Genomic DNA, 18,779 nt, shown 5'->3' on the forward strand with positions numbered 1-18,779 from the left:
ATCAAAGTTCGTAGGCCTACCAAGGCGTACGAAATCCGAAACTAAAAATAGAGTGGAATCTGAATCCTAAAGTAGTATAGAAAGTAACACTAGTTTAAAAAGGGAAAGTAAAATACCCTTGAGCCAGCAGAGGTTTGTTCCCAGCCAGAATCGCCCATGTGGGTACCATATGTTAGTTTTGGGCTGCTCTCTGGGCCATTTTGCCCTGATATCCCACATATTGAATCCTACTCAACATTTTTGAGCTTGTATCATTATAATGAGGAGGAAATAAATTCCATGTAGAAATCTATTTGCAACCCAAATTCTAAAATAAGTAAAGATAAACCAGCTGTGAATTTGGTGACCAGCATAAGTGGCTTTACAATAAACTGAGCCCTTGTTCAACGGTAAACCAATGCAATAAGACACACACACAACCATTATATTTACTGCAGCGCGGTGGGAACAGGCTTCTATACAAATCAGACAGACAGAAGTCTTTTTCAAGTGGGAGATTCTAAATTTTGAGAGAAAAAACATTTAACAAACAGAAGCAAAACAGACCCCTCCCAAAATGTCGAAGCGTGGTAAATCAATGTTTTATTTTGAAGGCGTTGAACGGAAGTCTACTGTGTTGGCACTGGATTATGTGTGTGTGTGTGTGTGTGTGTGTGTGTGTGTGTGTGTGTGTGTGTGTGTGTGTGTGTGTGTGTGTGCGTGTGTGTGTATGTTGGGGGGGTCCTACAGACCGTGAGGGAGGGAGGAGTTGGGTGTTGCCTCTGTCTCCAAACTGAACTAGTCAGGATTCCCAGTCGAGACTTATACCCGCCGCGACACCTGGCCTGCTGCCGCCGTCCTGTGAACTCTGCACCGAATACATTTGACTAACCTTAAACGACCACAATGGGAGTCGAAGGCTGCACCAAATGCATCAAGTACATGCTTTTCTTCTTCAACTTCATCTTCTGGGTAAGCAAGCCATGGTAATTTCTTTCCTTTTTTTTATTTATTTTAATTGTTTTTACACCATGTGTGTTCACTTCGGTGCGCAACGCCGCCTCCTCTCGCTGGTTAGCGGTGTCGGTTTGTTTAGGCTAGCCCGTTATGAGTGAACGATGGCTGGATAAACCAACAGCACACATTACATCTCACGCTTGTGGTACCTTTACCGTTATACCTCATGAATAACCGCGCGACAGCTATTTCACCACTAGGGGAGATGATGGTAACCACAAAAAATAGCTAGAAAGGCATGTGTGGTAAATGTACTTAGCATATTACACGCCCGCGAGGTGGTGAATATCATAGAAAAATGTGCAGCTAACATGCCCAGGTAGAGTGCCCCTAGCTAGGTTTTAAGTCGGCAGAAAAATGAAACGGAGAAAATAGGGTTTTCGTATCCCCCAAATATCAACTTCGCTCGATAATTTTAATTTGTTGTGACACGAAACATACAGGTTCAACCGTTTTCAATCACATTTAGGTCACTGACAGAGAAAATACCATAGGCAAAATCTGTAACGTCATTTTGGAGCTCTAAGTTTAGCCTACGGTGAAGGCGTAGATGTTGGGCGGCAGCGGAGACTGCCTCGCTTGGGTTTGGAGAATGGCTTTGTTTGGATTACATCCTCCACCTAATTTGTGTGTGTGTGTGTGTGTGTGTGTGTGCGTGCGGAGGGGGAGACTCATGGTGGTTTCCATTTGGTGAGTCAAGGCCTTGTGTTGGGTGATGGATCATGGAAACATTTGTGGGTGTTTAGTTTTCACTCTGTGTAAGAGCTGCTGCAGAGTTTGTTCTCAAAACAGTTCCTTCGCTCGATCCCCATTTTCTTTGGCACTTTTTTTTTCTTTCTTTAAAATTCAGCAGCCTGAATCAAAAAGCTGCACTTTGTTTGCCTATAATTTGTAAAGGGTGTTAAAACAGTGCAGGGGGGGCTTCATTGGTGGGGGCGTGGTGTTGTTGCTGAGACACTGAAATATGATCAAGGAATTCCAGTTGGAGTAATTCAGTTAAAGGCTGAACAGTTTACTCTGCCAAAGGATTTTACGGCAACTATTTTATTTTGCACTTACTGGCAATTGATAAGACGTCAACAGACGCTTGACTAAAAGCCAAAAAATGTAAGAGTGGCGCTAGTTGAAAAGTCAGAGGATCACCAAAAACCAGTATGATTCATCCTCTGGGGACCATGAATGTCAGAACCAAATTCAAGTACAATTCAAAGTGCTTTACATGAAACATTAAAGAGCAATTAAAAACGGTCATGATGAAAATAAAACAGACTAAAAAATAATATAGAAATACAATAATAAAAATATATATATATTTTACTGTCATGACAGCGATGGGGCTGTCAGTTTACCTTCTTCTACCTTCTCTTTTGTTGCATCTTCAAAAGTGACACTGAATTTGAAACAGCACATTGTAATTTCTGCATCTATTATCAAAGTATTTATTAGTAATACAGTGGAAATTAGTAGAAATGTGAATATTTGGTGAGCATGTTGATTTATGGTGTGTGCCCCTAAATTTTCTGGTTGTGCCCCTAAAATTTTCCGTTGGGGGCCGCTGTGCTCCTAGTGAAAAAAGTTAGTTTTGATCCCTGAAAGCAATTCATTAATTTCATTTTTTGTTCTTTTTTTTTTTTGAGTCCGTGCAGACATTCCACAACAAAAGCAAACCATGTCCATATTTTTCACCAAGATGATGATAATGAATAATGAAAAGACAAAGAATTTCATAGAGGAAAAGAGATGGTAATCAGTATTTTACACAACCCCTAGAAATAGAGGGTTAATAGAAGTTCATTGTAAGAGCCAACTGTAATGTCTTTGTTGATCGATTGTGTTCATTTTAAACGTGCTCTCTTCATATTAACTTTTAAATTAAAGCAGGCGTGTTGCCCACTCATCTGTCAACTTGGGTACAGATCATGCTTCCTGTTACAGCCTCTTTGCAGAGAAAATCTAGACACAACACAGGATGTTAGTAGTGTAAGTGCAGTAAACTCCACAGGCTGACATGTTGCAGACAGGTCCCCCAGTTTAGAAGTAGCTTGATCAGCAAATAAGCATGTCTGTGTGGAGAGTTTTAAAGGGTTGCAGTCAACATTTGTTCCATGTAACCATTTTTGCTTGATTATACAGCAGTAACGATTACCGGTAATCCATTAGCAAAATTGTTGCAGATTATTGTTCTGAAGATTGACTAATCAATCGTAAAATTGTGTCAGCTTTCATGTGTTTCTCAGCGGTATCAAATTGGCATCTGAGTTCAGCTAAATATATGGAAAAATGTAGCCTAAGATGTGATGCGTTTTAAGCCTGTAGCTGGAACAATATGGAGCACTTTATGTTGTCATGTTGATGTTGGTGGACTCACCTCGCCTGCAGTTTTAGCCCAGCAAACCCAACAACAGGAAATGTTGAGAAATAACTCAATGACAGTCCACCTTTGCCATTATCAATACTGGATGTCAACTACAGTGCTGGTGTTGAAAGGCTAGCAACAGGCTCTTTATTTCCCACTGCTGCGCTTTTCCTCAGTCTAACTATTCAGGGACCAGAGAGTTAATAATTAAGCCACAGTGCTAACACTATCTAACAGATAACAGGCAGAAAGTCACAGCAGCAACTTCAACGCCCCATCTGTGTCTACACGAGATGCGTTTAGGTACGGTGTCCACTGTCCACGCAGGAAGAAAATTGCCCGTTCAAAGACACACTTTTCTTTTGATTCATTTTTTTTTTTTACTTATTTCTTTCATTTTCCATCATGAAAGCGTGTCAGAACTAGGGCCGCACGATATATCGTATTTCTGTCGTCATCGCGGTATCAACTGTTGCAATAAAAACATCGCAAAAGGCTGCGACACATCGCAAAAGACACAAAATATCAGCAGATGACTGCAATTTCAAATTTAACGGATGTAACAGTCATTCTTTTTTATAGGGATCATGGGTGCCTTTTATATTTAATTGAATGTTCAATTTGTTCAAAGAAAGAATGTTGGAAATGATTTCATTTGTTTTAAATTCAACAAGCACTTTGTTGTATTTTAGCAGAATACTGAAAGCTGCAGAAGGCAGAACTGAGAACACTTCAATATCTGTTTATTTATCGCAAGTAATATTGTTATTGTGATATTTATCAACCTCAACACATATTTTCCTCATATGGTGCAGCCCTAGTCAGAACCTGTGTGTCACTTGCCAATGGTGATTGTTAGAGATACAAGCTCTTACCACCTATTTATGTTATGGTGTTATAACCCCTTCAGACGAGACCTTGTGTAAAACCGATATGCTAGTTTGGGTTAATAAAATTAGTGTCCTTATGCCTAATTTATGCTTCTGCCGGGAAAGCTTCTGCAGAGCCCCAAAGATGGTTTGCGAAGCTGTCAGAGAGCCACTTAAACGCACCTCAACAATGTGAACGGTATCACGCACCGTAGCTGCCGCAGCAGTTTGATCAGACATCAGAGCTGGGAGGTGGGATTTCCGGACGGTTCTGGTCCCAACCGGGGGTTGATGCATAGACTGTAAGTGAAGCCAAAACAACTGGATCGCCCCCTGGTGGCTGGCTGCACGATAGGTCATAAATCCCGCTCCCTCCGTGTTAGTGCATGGGACAAAGGCCAAAACTAAAGAATCACATGCATTTTTCCCTAATGATGGCTTCGGTCATTTAAGGTAGTTCTTATTACACTGTTGTTTCTTCAAGTGTTCATTTTTCTTATACGTTTGGTTTTTATTAGTTATCCAGTGTTTCCTCTATGTTGATTTGACCGTGGCGGCCCCTAGCCTCTTGAGACCGTCCTGATCTGACGAGCTCCAGTTTTCCACTCGCAGATCAGTCTGGCATCTTGAGGCAGAGAAAATTTGGAGCCGTTAGCCAAACTACCGGGCCAATCAGCGTTGATTTTGAGGTGGGTTAGGTGGTGATAGACCGATGGTTTATCCAATCAGCTAACCAGTATTATCAGCCAGCGGTAGCCCTAATTCTGTTAGCAGCTCGCTAATGCTTTTTTTCTCTTGGATCCTTCTTTTGGAATATGGTCCGGGAACCTGAAATGGGGCCTTTTATTCCTAAATTCTCGTTACACAAACGGCAAATATCCTTTACCGACATGTTGCTTGCATGCTGAGTTTACGAGCTATGCTTTGCCTGCAGCAGCAGGGGCGGGCTTGTGGTTGTATTTTCATACGCTTCGTGGATCTGATTGGTTGATTTGGCCCGTCTATCACCAACATAGGTGATGGTTCATCCAATCAAATAACCAGTATTCCGCCCCTTCCCAAAAGTTCTCCAACGGAAAGTTCCCAGATGGATATGCCGAGCAAATGCGAAGCAATCCATCTGGCGGAGTCAGGTTAGGCAGCCCCCCCCCAAGGCAACATTTCTGCCCCCCATGGTATTAGAAATAGGGCTGCATTGTTTGAGTGTAGGGCTGGGCGATATGGACCAAAAGTCATATCCCGATATATTTTGGCTGAATATCGATATACGATATATATCCCGATATTTTTTTCCGCAAAGTGAGAGCAAATGTTCAGTCAAAGCCAAAATCAAATATGACATGTCACAAGTAGTTTCATAGAGACAGTTGCAAAATCAAATAAATAATAAACCGGTTTCTTCACCTGGTTCATGATTAAATGCTCAGCTGTTCAAATAACAATAAAATGTAAACCTAAATACTGTATAACAGGAGTACCTTTTTTGAAATCAAAGCTCCATATTTGTGATTCGTTCCAAAGGTCAATTAAGCTTTTGATATTAATATAATCTACTTTGTTCAAAATGTAATGCCTCATGCCTGTAAGCCTAGGTTTATAGTCCCATTCTTCCACTTGATACTGCTTCCACTTAAGTAAACTAAAAGATGAACTATCGACTACAAAACAAAGAAACTAATTAATGTGTTAATACAAAGAATATTTATTATGATCGGTTCACAGATCTGAGTTCAAACGGAAACTTCACCCTTCTGAACTAAGAGTTTCTGCTTCAAGGTGAAGTTTAAAACAGACTGAAATGTCCAGGCTCATTCCTCCACTATTTATTTCTGTATGTATTTATCGTTACATGTCATTTTAACGGGCACTGAGCTCCAGATCCTGCAGCCGCAGACGGTCTCTGCTGCCCCGCTGTAGCTTCTCTCCGTCCGCCTGCCGCCGGCAAACTTATTGGAACTTTCCGCCGATATCGACATACAGGTCGTCCTGGACTACGTGTAAGATCCTACCGATCACCACTCTGTCTTTGGCTGGTCCGATCTGGATCAGCGGGGACCGGCGCAGCAGCGAGGCAAAGCTGTGTTTTTCCCGGGGGAAGAGACGCTGCGGCCGGCCACGGAGCTCTCCGCCTCCCGCTGCCGCCGGAGCTCAGGTTGCTGGTCGAAGGCGGCATACATAATCATAAAACACATTGTCACCTGTTAAATGTTATTCATTGTTTGTTCTTTTCATTTCCTCTATCGAACATAAGCGTTGATCTGAATGCTTCGGACCCCTGTTCCAAGATGGCGGCGGTTTTGACGTATGTTTAGAACCTCAAGGCGACATCTGTGTATATATCTATGGGAGCAAGGATCACATTTGAACTATATCGATATATGCGATATGGTCTAATTCCATATCTCATTTAAAAATATATCGATATATTTTTAATATCGATATATCGCCCAGCCCTATTTGAGTGCATGTCGGTTTGTATTTTAGGGGCATAATTTACATGCTGAAGTAGTTACACTGCATTAAGAGAATGTAATTAATAGTGGGTTTATTGATTAGCCTATATGTAAAGATCAAAGTTGGCCTATATAGTAACTCAAAAAATACAGTTCAATTACAAGTGAAAATATGACTAATTGTGTGTGTGAATAGAGGGGAGTAGAGTGTCAGTTCCGTTTCATGGGTGGAGGGTGGGGCGGGGGGGTGTTCGGACCTGCCCTCACTACTAAAAAAAATCCTAAAGGAAACACTGGTTATCTAATGCCATAAATAAACGGGCTGAAACATCATGACTGACAGCTGTGATTGACTCACGATTGGTCTGGTGGTTGTAGGGGTGGGACTTTGATAGGAAATTGGGACGCACCGTCAATCTTATATATATATAAATATATATATATATATATTTTTTTTTACAGTTCATGGTCCCAACTTAGGCTTTGTTTGCTACCTTCCTAGTTAGACTTTTTTTGTTTAGTGTTGTTAGCCTTTGCCCGCCCCAAAGTGAAATCAAACTCCATGTACTTTTCATATCACACTGAATGAATTCAGTTGTCTATAGTAAGTAATCTGTTTCTGTGGCTGCATGGAGAAGACGTGGCTTTCTCATGTTGTGTCTCGGCCACCCCCCCACAGGCCGCAGCCCGGTCGCTGATGGCGCAAAGAGGTTTACTGACAGGAACCATCCTTCCGCCCCCCCCTCTTGCCACCACCTCCTGTCAGTGTGAGCAATGAGGGATGATTAGGGGCCCCTGGTCGATTAAATAGTCCTAAATAGTAGTACTGTATCAGCTGATACCCAATCTTAACACACTTGGATCCGGGTTAGGGGCCATAAAAACTTGATCGGGACATCTCTAGGAAATACAGTGTTGTGCTTAAAAAACATTTTCATTTGGACTCTATTGATATAAATCGCTTTCTGGCCCTTTTTAACTTATATTTTTGGAAACTTCTGCTGCCGATCGATGAAGTTGTACTCCTACTCAACTGCAATGATGAAAAACCGAAAACAGGAGAGAATACAATTTCCTGACTCGGTGTGCAAAATAGCCATTGTCCAGAAGTGTTGGTAACACTCCTGAAAAAGTGACTCTTAATGTGATCGTACATGCATTACAGCATCTCTTTGGCTCCTTCTTTCTTTTTAACACATATTCCACTTTAACCCTTTTAGCTTTATTGGCTGCTCTAAAGAGCCCCGTGAAAGGATCTTTTAGAGCGGACGAGTCCAGTCGATGGGAAGAAACACTTTGACTGCAATTGTGCGGTCGTTGAGCAGCCAGCCGCGGAGGCTGCCTCTTTAAAAAAAAGGAGACCTCCTGTTTCCATAAATCACACTGGACACTGAGAGGGTTAAGAGGCTACATGGGTGGGGGTGAGGGGGAGGGAAGCCTCTGTGTGGTGGTATAAGAGGCTTCTGGGAACTGCAGACAACACCCCAACCCCCCACTCCCCGTCCTCCAGCATGCCCAGCATTCTACAACCCCTGTACTCTGGGCAACAGGCAGAAATAGACACTGGGGGGCACTTCAGCTGTGCTGATCTCACTTTAGATGTTATTTGAAGCAATTTCTGAGTTTCCCTTAAGTGTTGAGAGTCATTAGGGAAGCAGTTAACAGCGACAGTGACTTTTTCCTGTGTTGCAACACATTCAGACTTGCTTAATATTAGTCTTAGGTATTTTGCTCATAATGAGCCTGATGCGCCTCCACTGTCAGTCACCAGCAGCTATACCCTGTATGGTGACAGCAGCAGGCTGCAGGAAACATCATGATGCTGGCACATGTGTTTAAACAGTTTTCTTGGTGTGGAACGTGTGACAACAAATGCAGTAGCAACAGGTGGTTTCATAATGTCTTTGGCAACTGGGGCCAAAACTAATATCAGCCAAATGGGGCAGGTAGCCTATTTTATGTGTTATTCTACTATTGTAAGCCTGTGATACCTACCTAAGACAAGTTCTAGTGTATGTCATAATTGTAGCATGTCCTTTTGCCTCTCATTTTAGACTTTCTGATAAAAGGCCTCTTTAAATGACTCCAAATTTTGCAGCACAATTAATTGTCTCAGAAATAATTGCGGTTAACAATATAATTGTCTCTTTCAGTTCAATTAAAAAATATCTATTTGTGTATTTATTTTTTCAAATTAAAGTTTTGAATCAATCCCAGGATACATCTTTTGGTTCTATCACTGTTATGTGACCCAGATAATGTAAAAACACAAGTAAACCACGCCTCTTCATTATCATAAAACATAGTATTTTTTTTCTTAAATGAACATAAAATTGATAATTACCATCAACGGTCATACCCCTTAGGACCTTAGCTAATGTTGGCAATAAATTGCGGTTAAACAAAGAAACGGCAATACTTAAAAAATATTGCGGTTAGACAATTATGCAATAATTGTTACTGGCCCTAGCTATAGTTGGAAAAGCTCACTAAGAACATTAATAATAGGTAATAATAAAAGGTCTAGAAAGCCATGCCAATGAACCAACACGCACTATACCATGGTTCTGTTATCCACACGCCTAAATTAGGGCTACAACTAACAATAATTTTCATTGTTAGTAATCTGTTGTATATTTTCCTCAATTAATTGATTTGTGAATGAATGAAATGTTTTTTTATTTAAATGATCAGTGTTTCCCAAAACCCAAGATGACGTCCTCAAATGTCTTGTTTTGTCCACAACACAAAGATATTCAGTTTACTGTCACAGAGGAGAGACACTAGAAATATTGACATTTAGGAAGCTGGAATCAGAAAAATCTTCAATTAAAAAATTACAAATTACATGACAGTAAGGCTGAATCTCATTTCTCTGTCTTACCCCTTCCCCTTACTCCTACCCCTTCGTCTTACCCCTAGCCCTTATCCCTCGAAACCAAGTGGTAAGGGGCAGGGGTGAAAACATACCCCTATGAAATGAGACACCACTTGGTTACGGTTACATCATCATACATACTTAGGTCTGTTTGCAATAAATATTTTTATACACACTGCATGGTGTGTTGTATATCTGTTTCAGCTATCACTGTTTTGAATATCATTGATGTTCAGAAACACTTTCTTTGTTAACAAAAATCTCTTTATTTACCCAAAAAATAAACATAACAGGCAAAAACATTATATAAAAATATATATTACAGAACTATTATCAACTATTAGAACCATAACTTACATGTCACACACATAAAAAAAGGTACTCAAATGTACACAACTAAAAAAAGACACACAAGACCACAAACAAACTAAAAACAGCTATTCTGAAATTCCAGACCACAGTCTGATGCCTGTTGGCCGCCAGTAACCTTTCCCTCCAACCCCAGTGCTTTCATTAGTGTCCTGTATCATAACCAACAACAATGTACAGGTGCATGAACAGGAATGAATTACACATGATTACAATAATATAGTACCAATACAATAATGAATGGCAGAAACTTCTGCTCGTTTTCAACCCAAAAGTGGATCAGTTGCCGGGTTTCCTCCGGCGTCTCTGTGTGCAATACAGGATGATATGCAAAGCACGTATCAATGTCTCCAAAGCAAGAAGCATTATTCATTGATATCAAAGGAAATTCGCTGCTAATGGAGTTTAGTTAAAACTGTAGACATGCATGGAGGGGCCTAGATGACTAACCGTTAGCATGCTAGCCCTAGCATGCTAGCTCGTTCGCAATGGCAAAACACTGCTACAACACACAAAAATTCACCCTTAATCTACAAAATAAATTGTATAGAACTACTTACATGCAGGTATTCCACACAAAGTTGGAAGTGTGCCCTCGTTTAGAAGAAGTCTCCCGGCTAATCCTGCCTTGTACAGGCCGAAGTTGGAGAAATAGCTAGCTTGCTCACGTAGTCCTTACCTAGCTACTGTGCATGTACGACTGACAAAAAAAAGATGTTACAGAAGTTGAGAGGTCTCACTCTGTAGCTAAAAGAGAGAACTGACACAGGGTGAAAAGAGGAGCTGCAGCAATGTGCAGTACAACAAAAATATGGTGTTTTTTGAAAATTAAACCATGTAAACCTATTCTGATAGAATCACAAATTACAATTATGAACCTGAAAATGAGCATAATATGGCCACTTTAAGGGGTATCTAGCCCTTCCCCTTAGCCCTACCCCTCGATCAAATGGAGAATTGGGATAGCCCTTACTCTTAGTGAACGCGCAAAAAACTAAGGGGAAGGGGTAAGACAGAGAAATGAGATCCAGCCTAAGCATGATTGGTTTGCGTATAGTAAAGGCGATGAGTCTGTTACCTTATTTGACAGAAATCTATGAATGCGTCTGCTATTTCTGACAATTTGATAAACACAAATGTATATTTTGCTTGAGTAAATGAAACCCCAATAAACAAAACTGCTTAAAACAACAGTATTAATATTCAAATACCACTGTTAAATTCACCGGGAGAGTCCGGTACAGGCTGACTCTGGACAGTACAACTGAGATTAGCGCTCATATTTAAGTTTATGTTCTGCTTGTTCAACAGTTTGGTAAATTGTTATTAAACACATTGGAGAGGATTTGAATGGCTAATATTCTCTTTATTCTCATTATTTTGGCGCTGGTGATTTTCCTTTGGGGCTGGCTAAAACCTCTTTGGGGTGCACCAAAAATTCCTCTATGCAGGAAAAACCCTGATAATGTTCAAAATATTTTATTTATTTTTTTAAATACATTGCGTCTGTGATCGCTAGGAGCCAAAATCGAGACCACGATCAAAATTCGATACAGCCCTAAGTTCCAGTGGTTCTCTAACATCGGTCTGAACCAAATCTGTGGTTGATCCTTTGGAAAAGCTGCCAGTCCCCAGTGTTTCCTCTAGAATTTTTTTCAGCAGCGGGTGCGTGGGGGGGTGGTTTCGAACGTCAAAAAGTACGGGCTTATCTGCTAATGTTAGTTACCGACCGTTACCTTGAAACCATGCAGCAAATAGATGGTACCTCAAAGACTGCCTCATGGATTTGTGATTAACTAGTTTATTACTTTCTCTCAGAAAACCAGCGGCCGGTAGAGTATTATGAGTCACACCTCTTTGCGTGTCCTTTAGGCTGTAGCTGACCTGGGGCCAGGACTGTCCCGGACCTCAGATACCAGTAGTCGTAGCTGGGCTGCTCCAGCCTCGGTCACATCTCAGGCTCACAAATCATGGATTTTAACTATGTTCTGTCTGTGTTCTCCCATCTGACTCATCATTTATATAAATACTGTAAATGAAAGCCTTTGAGAAATCACTTTAAATCTGGTTGAACCTTGTTGCAGTCCAGTGACGAGTCAGTGGTAATTCACTGGTTGGGAGGCGGGGAGTTTACTTAAAGTTAGTGAGTCATTCTGTGTGTGTGTTGAATTTCTGCACTCTTGCCAGTTATGCTGTTGATCTGGTTGCTAGGCAGCCGCTGGCCTTAGCTCTGGAATGGACCTCAATAAGAGAGGAGGAGGATGGGGAGGGAGGGCCTGTTTTGGCTCACATCTATTCACAGAAACTTGTTTTCGCTAGATTACTTTAGATATTCTCTTTGGCCATATTCACTATTTTGGATGTACGGAAGTATGAGATTTATAAAATAGCCGAACCCCCATGTGGCGTCTGTTGTGTCCGCCAGTGTTTTTTTTTTTTACTGCTGCTGTGTGAGGTATATGCTAACTCTGGTAACATTTAGGATTTCTTTGTCCCAGACGGAACAAAAGGAGACCAGGAAGCCTTATGTCAATGTAAACCGCCCAGAACAATACATCAACAAAGATAAACATTGCAGTATGTGCAGGGTTTCCCCAAGGAAATTGGTGAGAAGAGGAAGTATGAAAACAAATTGAACAAAGGGTCTCCCAGACGTTTGCTGCTGTGTTTGCCTGGTTGCCTCAAATATAGACTCAAAATGTCACTACTGCTACAACCCTTTAGTAACTTTAAAGGCGTATTTCTACATTTTGGGAAATACACTTCATACCTTTTCGGGGGTGGAGGAATGATGTGTCACCTTTTTCAGCCCTTCTGAGTTTGCAGGTATGACACTTGACTCTTGTGTCTGTATGCTAAATATGAAGCTATATATATATATATATATATATATATATATATATATATATATATATAGCTGTTTTTGCAAATGAACCCTTCAATTTAGGGCTGGAGATATTCTTGACCAAAGACCTCGATATCGATATTGCGGCGATATTCTAGTGTTGACAATATTTTAATAAAATATCTTCACACTTAAGTAATCATCAGTAATGTGGACATAATGTCTAAGTGGGAAAAAGGCAAATAATAGAACAGCTAGAACAGCCTGGTGAGTACAGAAAAATACATCACTTTACTGTAATGCAGCCTTTAAAACCAGGAAAAGACAACACTTATGTTGTATCACAATATTACAATATCCAAAATCTAAGACGATATCTAGTCTCATAACACAATATCGATATAATATCGATATATTATGATATATTGCCCAGCCCTGCTTCAATTTATGTGTATATACACTGAAACATCCGAGCAGTGTTGCCAACTCTGTTGTCTGGATCAACGGAAGTTCATTTCCAGGATAAGCCAGACAAGCTTTGCCCCTTCACAACAAGAACAACCTTTGAGCTAGCAAGCTAACGTTACACGCTAAAAATGGCAAGTTTTGATGAATATATCAATCACGCAATAAGGCAGGCCTGCTTGGTTCTTTTGGGGAATGATTGTAAAGATTTTCAAAGAATATGTTTAAACCATTTACTCTCTGAACGTTCACACCGGATTACTATGAACAAAGTTAGTTACACACGGCCATAAACTGGTAAGAGCAAATGAGGTTCAACAATGTATCTTTAAATAGCTCACGTTACTGTATTGTGTGAACAGTTATCTTCATTTAATATTGTATGCAGTGGTTTGCAAATGTTCCACCAAAACAAGTTTCTTCCTGAGACTATTTTGCAGAGCCACTGTTGCTGCGTCCGGAGTTTAAAGAAATGCAAACAACCCAGAGCATTTGTTTTGTCCTCTCCCAGAATGCATCTGTGTTACTCCACAGTGCTGTGGAATAAGGTCTGGCAATGCCAGACTACCAAGTTGGCCACTTTTTTGCAGCTTAGCGACGTTATTTCTAAACGCTGCCGTTTAGACCACCAGGGAAAAGGCGAAAAACATATATTGTAATTCATTCCCTTGCATGCTGCTCAGAGTAGAGAGTAGCCTCTGAGTAGTCGCAGTCCACGTCTCTTCTGCTTCTTGCGCTTGTGCTCAGTACTTTAGTTGTCAACATTGTTTACAAGAGCACAGAGTTCTTCTGAAAGTGCACCAGACTGATGCCTTTTAACTGAAAATGTACAACATTTTCTTCCGAGCATGTTCCTGCTCGAGGGTCCGAGGTCCAGCCACCACAGTCTCATAAAATCCTGTGGGAAATACTGCTGACACATCCTAAGTTGATTGCAACTGAATAATCCATTATCATTGTTTACCATTGTCGTTTACTCAGCTGGGTCCTACGTCTTTTAATGTTCAATGATCAGCTGAACAAAAGCCTTGCTCATTAACTGTGTGATGTTTTTTTTCCACTAAATGTCTGCTAATCTTTTATAAAGTTTTGGGAAATAAAGGTATTCAATTATTTCCAGAGACTGAGATTAAGAGTAAGATTGATACTTAATCAGGCTAGCTGTTCACCCCAGTTTCCAGTGTTTGTGCTAAAATAGCTTAGGCAGCTGCTAACAGTGCCTTCATGTTAAGCATACAGACATGACCATTAAGGCTAAGGTCTTTGCAATAACTTGTAGCAGCTAGTCCGGCGTCTCTAGTGTAAGAAGATAAAATGAAAACATAAAACAATGGAGTTTACATTGTCCCGCAGGGACAGTGTTGTGATGACACGCAGCATAAAACTGTGATCTCCTAAGTGTGGATCTGGCTCAGGACCTTTTTCCTGTTGCTTGCGAAAATGAGAAAAACATACAAAAAAAGGATTTAAAAAAACAACAACGTAGCCAGTGCAATGTAGTGTAATGTACTAAACTAAGGTTGCTCAATTATGGAAAAAATCATAATAATTTATTAACTTAAAAAACAGTGAAACCACCTTTAACTGTGACACTTCCCTTGATACTTTTCCCCCTTTTCGATCATAACACAAGACAAATTAAGAGTAATGTGCAAAATAATTGTTTTTCTGAATTAAATTGTGTTTGTGATTGATCAGGGCAGAAATCGCGATTTTTTTTTCAATTCCATCAATTCAGTTGCCGGGTTTCCTCCGGCGTCTCTGTGTGCAATACAGGACGATATATGCAAAGCACGTATCAATGTCTCCAAAGCAAGAAGCATTATTCATTGATATCAAAGGAAATTCGCTGCTACAATCATTCATACATCACATCATACAATCATTCCCCAAAAGAATCCATCAATTCCATTAATTGATAGATAGATAGAAAGATAGATAGATAGATAGATAGATCTAGTCTTCATTGTCCAATGGGGAATCTAGTTTTCACAGTCACAAATATACATACACATACAGTAAACATAGACACCTTCACCCCAAACAGCCTATAATGCACAGTTCCCTCCAGTCCGTTCCACTGGCACCCCTGGTGGGCAGCATATACAGCATATAGGTAACACAGCCCTATACTGAACTGAAGGAACTGCATGTGTTGTGTTGCAGCTTGCAGGAGGTGTTATCCTGGGCGTGGCCCTGTGGTTGAGACACGACCCCAAGACCAGCAACCTGCTGGAGCTGGAATTGGATGGAGCCCATGCCCCCAGCACCTTCTACATCAGTACGTATCTCATCTCTACCATCTCTACTCTCTGTTTCTGTCCCCCGGCTTCACACTGTGACTTTGTCTTGTGAAAGATCTCTTGCTCAATCCTGTGGACACAGTTCAGAAAAAAACGCCTCTGTTGCCACACTCAACCTAGTTCACAGCTGAATCACGCTCAGAAAATGTCCTAGTTTCTGGCGTTGCTGCTCATTTGCATTATTTCCACACCATGGCACTGCCATTTGTCCACTAACAACTCAAATGGAAAGGCTCTCCTATGTTATTTAGTCTTTTAATTATTCTCATTAGACTCGTTTTGCTTTATGGATTAAAAGGAAAGCCCTAAATTTGGTTTTAGTCTGTTATAAAAAAAGAAGAAGAGAAAAGCTGCATGGAAATTTCCGTCTGGAAATGAAAACTCATATTGTACAAACAACATATTCTATTTCATTCTATTTTACTGATAAACATACACACTAAAACATGTGGGGCTATGTTTAAAATGGCACAAATTTACCGTCCATATTAGGTAGTTCAGACCACAGCATGTGACGTTGGCCTACATTTCAAAATGCAAGTTTACATTTAATATATTCTGGCACGTTATTTGATCACCATGAATGTCAAAGCCAAATAAACTTAGGGATGTTAATGAATCCATTTGAACTGTTAACTGACAATAAGATTAACAGTTAAAAACAATACTTTTAAAACAAAACTAACAAAAGTTATTAAAAATTTTTTTTGCATGATTAAAGAAAAATAGGCAATACAATCTATTTCTTAACTGAACTGTAGTTAAGTTCCTAGCAGTGATGGAGTACACGTGTCCTGGACTCATACTCGTGACTTGACTTGGACACGAGGACTGATGACTTGTACTTGGACTCGGACTCGAGGATATATAAAATCGGACTTGAGCATTCATGAAAAAGGACTCAGACGTTGGATGAAGTTTCTGACTAAATAATAGGTTATAAATAAAAAATAAAATTTGATATACAGTGCTGTTCATGAGTATAGGAATCCCTGCTAAAGTTGACTAAAAAGAGGAATAAAAAAAATGTATCTTAATGCCTTAATTGAAAAAAATTAGGACAAATCCAACCTTTGAGAACACCAATTTTCTTTGTGAATGAATAATGTATTGTAAATAAATAAATGTTCTTCCTTAAAATACAGGGGGCATAAATATAGACACCCCTATATTAAATTCCCATAGAGGCAGGCAGATATTTATTTTTAAAGTTATTTCATGGATCCAGGATACTATGCATCCTGATAAAGTTCCCTTGGCCTTTGGAATTAAAATAGCCCCACATCATCACATATCCTTCACCATACCTGGAGATTGGCATGGGGTACTTTCCACAATATAATCTCTCAGTGCAAATCAAACCAGTTATTAGGCTAACTGATAATAAAACCATAATGACCAAGATGATTTTTTTAATTCCTCTTTTTAGTCAACTTTAGCAGGGGTTCCTATACTAATGAGTAAGATGTTACACTTTTTCTGTTTCGGGCTCCAAGACCGCTCGGGAGACGTTCCATCCAGGGCTGATGTTCTTTTGGGGCTAACCCCCTTTACTTCACCAACAGTATTTACCAAAAGATGAAGCCACCATGCCTTGAGAAGCTTCTTGTTTATTGTTAACTGTTGACTCACTTTACATCGTCTTTGGGATTTCGCTCGTTTTTTCCTCTCAGCCACACATGCGCTTCTCAGTCGGACAGCGCTACCGCTCGCTCTCCGTGCTCACTGATGACACTCACTTAACGCTGCATTCTCCCTCTTACTTCCACTACTCTCGTAACAAAAGGGATTTATATTGATATATGCTACTGTAGTGCATGATTCGCGGGCTCCCTACTAGATGTTCACATTTGGAAAATGCAGAGAGATGCGCCCCGGATCGTGAAGTTCGCCTACACAGATTTTACATCCAATGCTGGAAAGAGCACCGCTAAATGTTGTTAAGAAGAAATAAGTCAGTAAATGAACTCCCTTTGCAATCGTGACAGTGGTGTCATTTTTGTTTAATGTAGACCCTCTTTTATTAGTATATCAGCTCTTTAAAGAGTGGAGAAATGTACGCAGTCTTGGAATTCAGCACAGACTCAACCTTGATGACTCGACTTGGACTCGAACACTGGGGACTCGAGACTCAACTCGGACTCAAACTCAGGTAATGGGGACTCGACTACAACACTGGTTGCTAGTGCTAACTTTGCACAAGCAAGTCGCGTTTTAAGCTGCGCCATTCTTCTGCTGATGGCTCTCTGCTGGACGCCGCTCACAACAGAGAGCTACGCGACACGTGGCTCTGTATCGATGAGGACTGGCCGGTTAAATCGGCCGTGCTACACACACACACACACACACACACACACACACACACACACACACACACACACACACACACACACACACACACACAGAGTATGCCAGGCAGACACACAGCCTTACAACCTCGCAGGGTGATGCGGTGGAGACAGGCTCGGAACTGCACACCACGCATCGCTGTGGACTTGTGTCGGTCACGCAGGCGTCAAAATTCCAGGACTGGACGTGCCCCGGTAGCTCAGTTGGTAGAGCACGCGCCAATATGTAGAGGTTTATTCCTCGATGCAGAGGCCCAGGGTTCTAATCTGATTCAATTCCTCCCTCTCTCTCCCCTTTCATATCTAAGCTGTCCTAAGAATTAAAAGCAGAAACAATTATCTTGAAAAAAACAAAACAATGGCTGCATGTGTCCACGACAACGCACAGAACATCGTTGCTGCGCGACCGGTACAAGTCCTCAGCTAACCACAGAATGTAGAGTGTATCGGTTAATGATCGGTTAACCACTTGCTTCCGTATCATGAAACCAGTGTTGGCTGCCTTGCTGCCTTTCTAATGTTATCAAATACATTATCAGTCACATCCATTTCTATGATGTGCTGCAATGACTAACAGTAAGTAGTATATGTGATAGGTCCACATTAACTATTAATGGCCAGAATAAGTGGACGATTAAGATGAATGCTATAGTCGATATTAATAAGTTGAAGATAATAGGTGGCTTTTATAAAACCTTTTTGTAAATCATGACCATACACATCAACTACACACGACAGTAAGCATGATTGGTCCGTGTACAGTTAAGGCAGTGAGCCTGTGTTACCTTATTTGATAGAAATCTATACATGTTCCTGTTATTTCTGTCAATTTGATAAACAAAAGCGCATACTATGCTTGAGTAAATAAAACCCCAATTAACAATGGGTTATTAAAAA

The 18,779-nt window shown here is 40.6% G+C and overlaps 1 protein-coding gene across 1 annotated transcript in view; it reads left to right on the plus strand.

Annotated features, from left to right (window-relative positions):
- Positions 1–740: 740 nt before the first annotated feature.
- The window catches only part of LOC114554714 (CD81 antigen), a 42,008-nt gene continuing 23,969 nt past the window's right edge, over positions 741–18,779 (plus strand). The window contains exons 1-2 of the mRNA XM_028576711.1: positions 741–951; positions 15,398–15,512. Of these exons, the coding sequence (XP_028432512.1) occupies positions 886–951; positions 15,398–15,512 (181 nt within the window). The 5' untranslated portion in view covers positions 741–885. The remainder of the gene's footprint in view (positions 952–15,397; positions 15,513–18,779) is intronic.

This window comes from Perca flavescens, chromosome 1 (assembly GCF_004354835.1).
Source record: "Perca flavescens isolate YP-PL-M2 chromosome 1, PFLA_1.0, whole genome shotgun sequence".
NCBI lineage: Eukaryota > Metazoa > Chordata > Actinopteri > Perciformes > Percidae > Perca > Perca flavescens.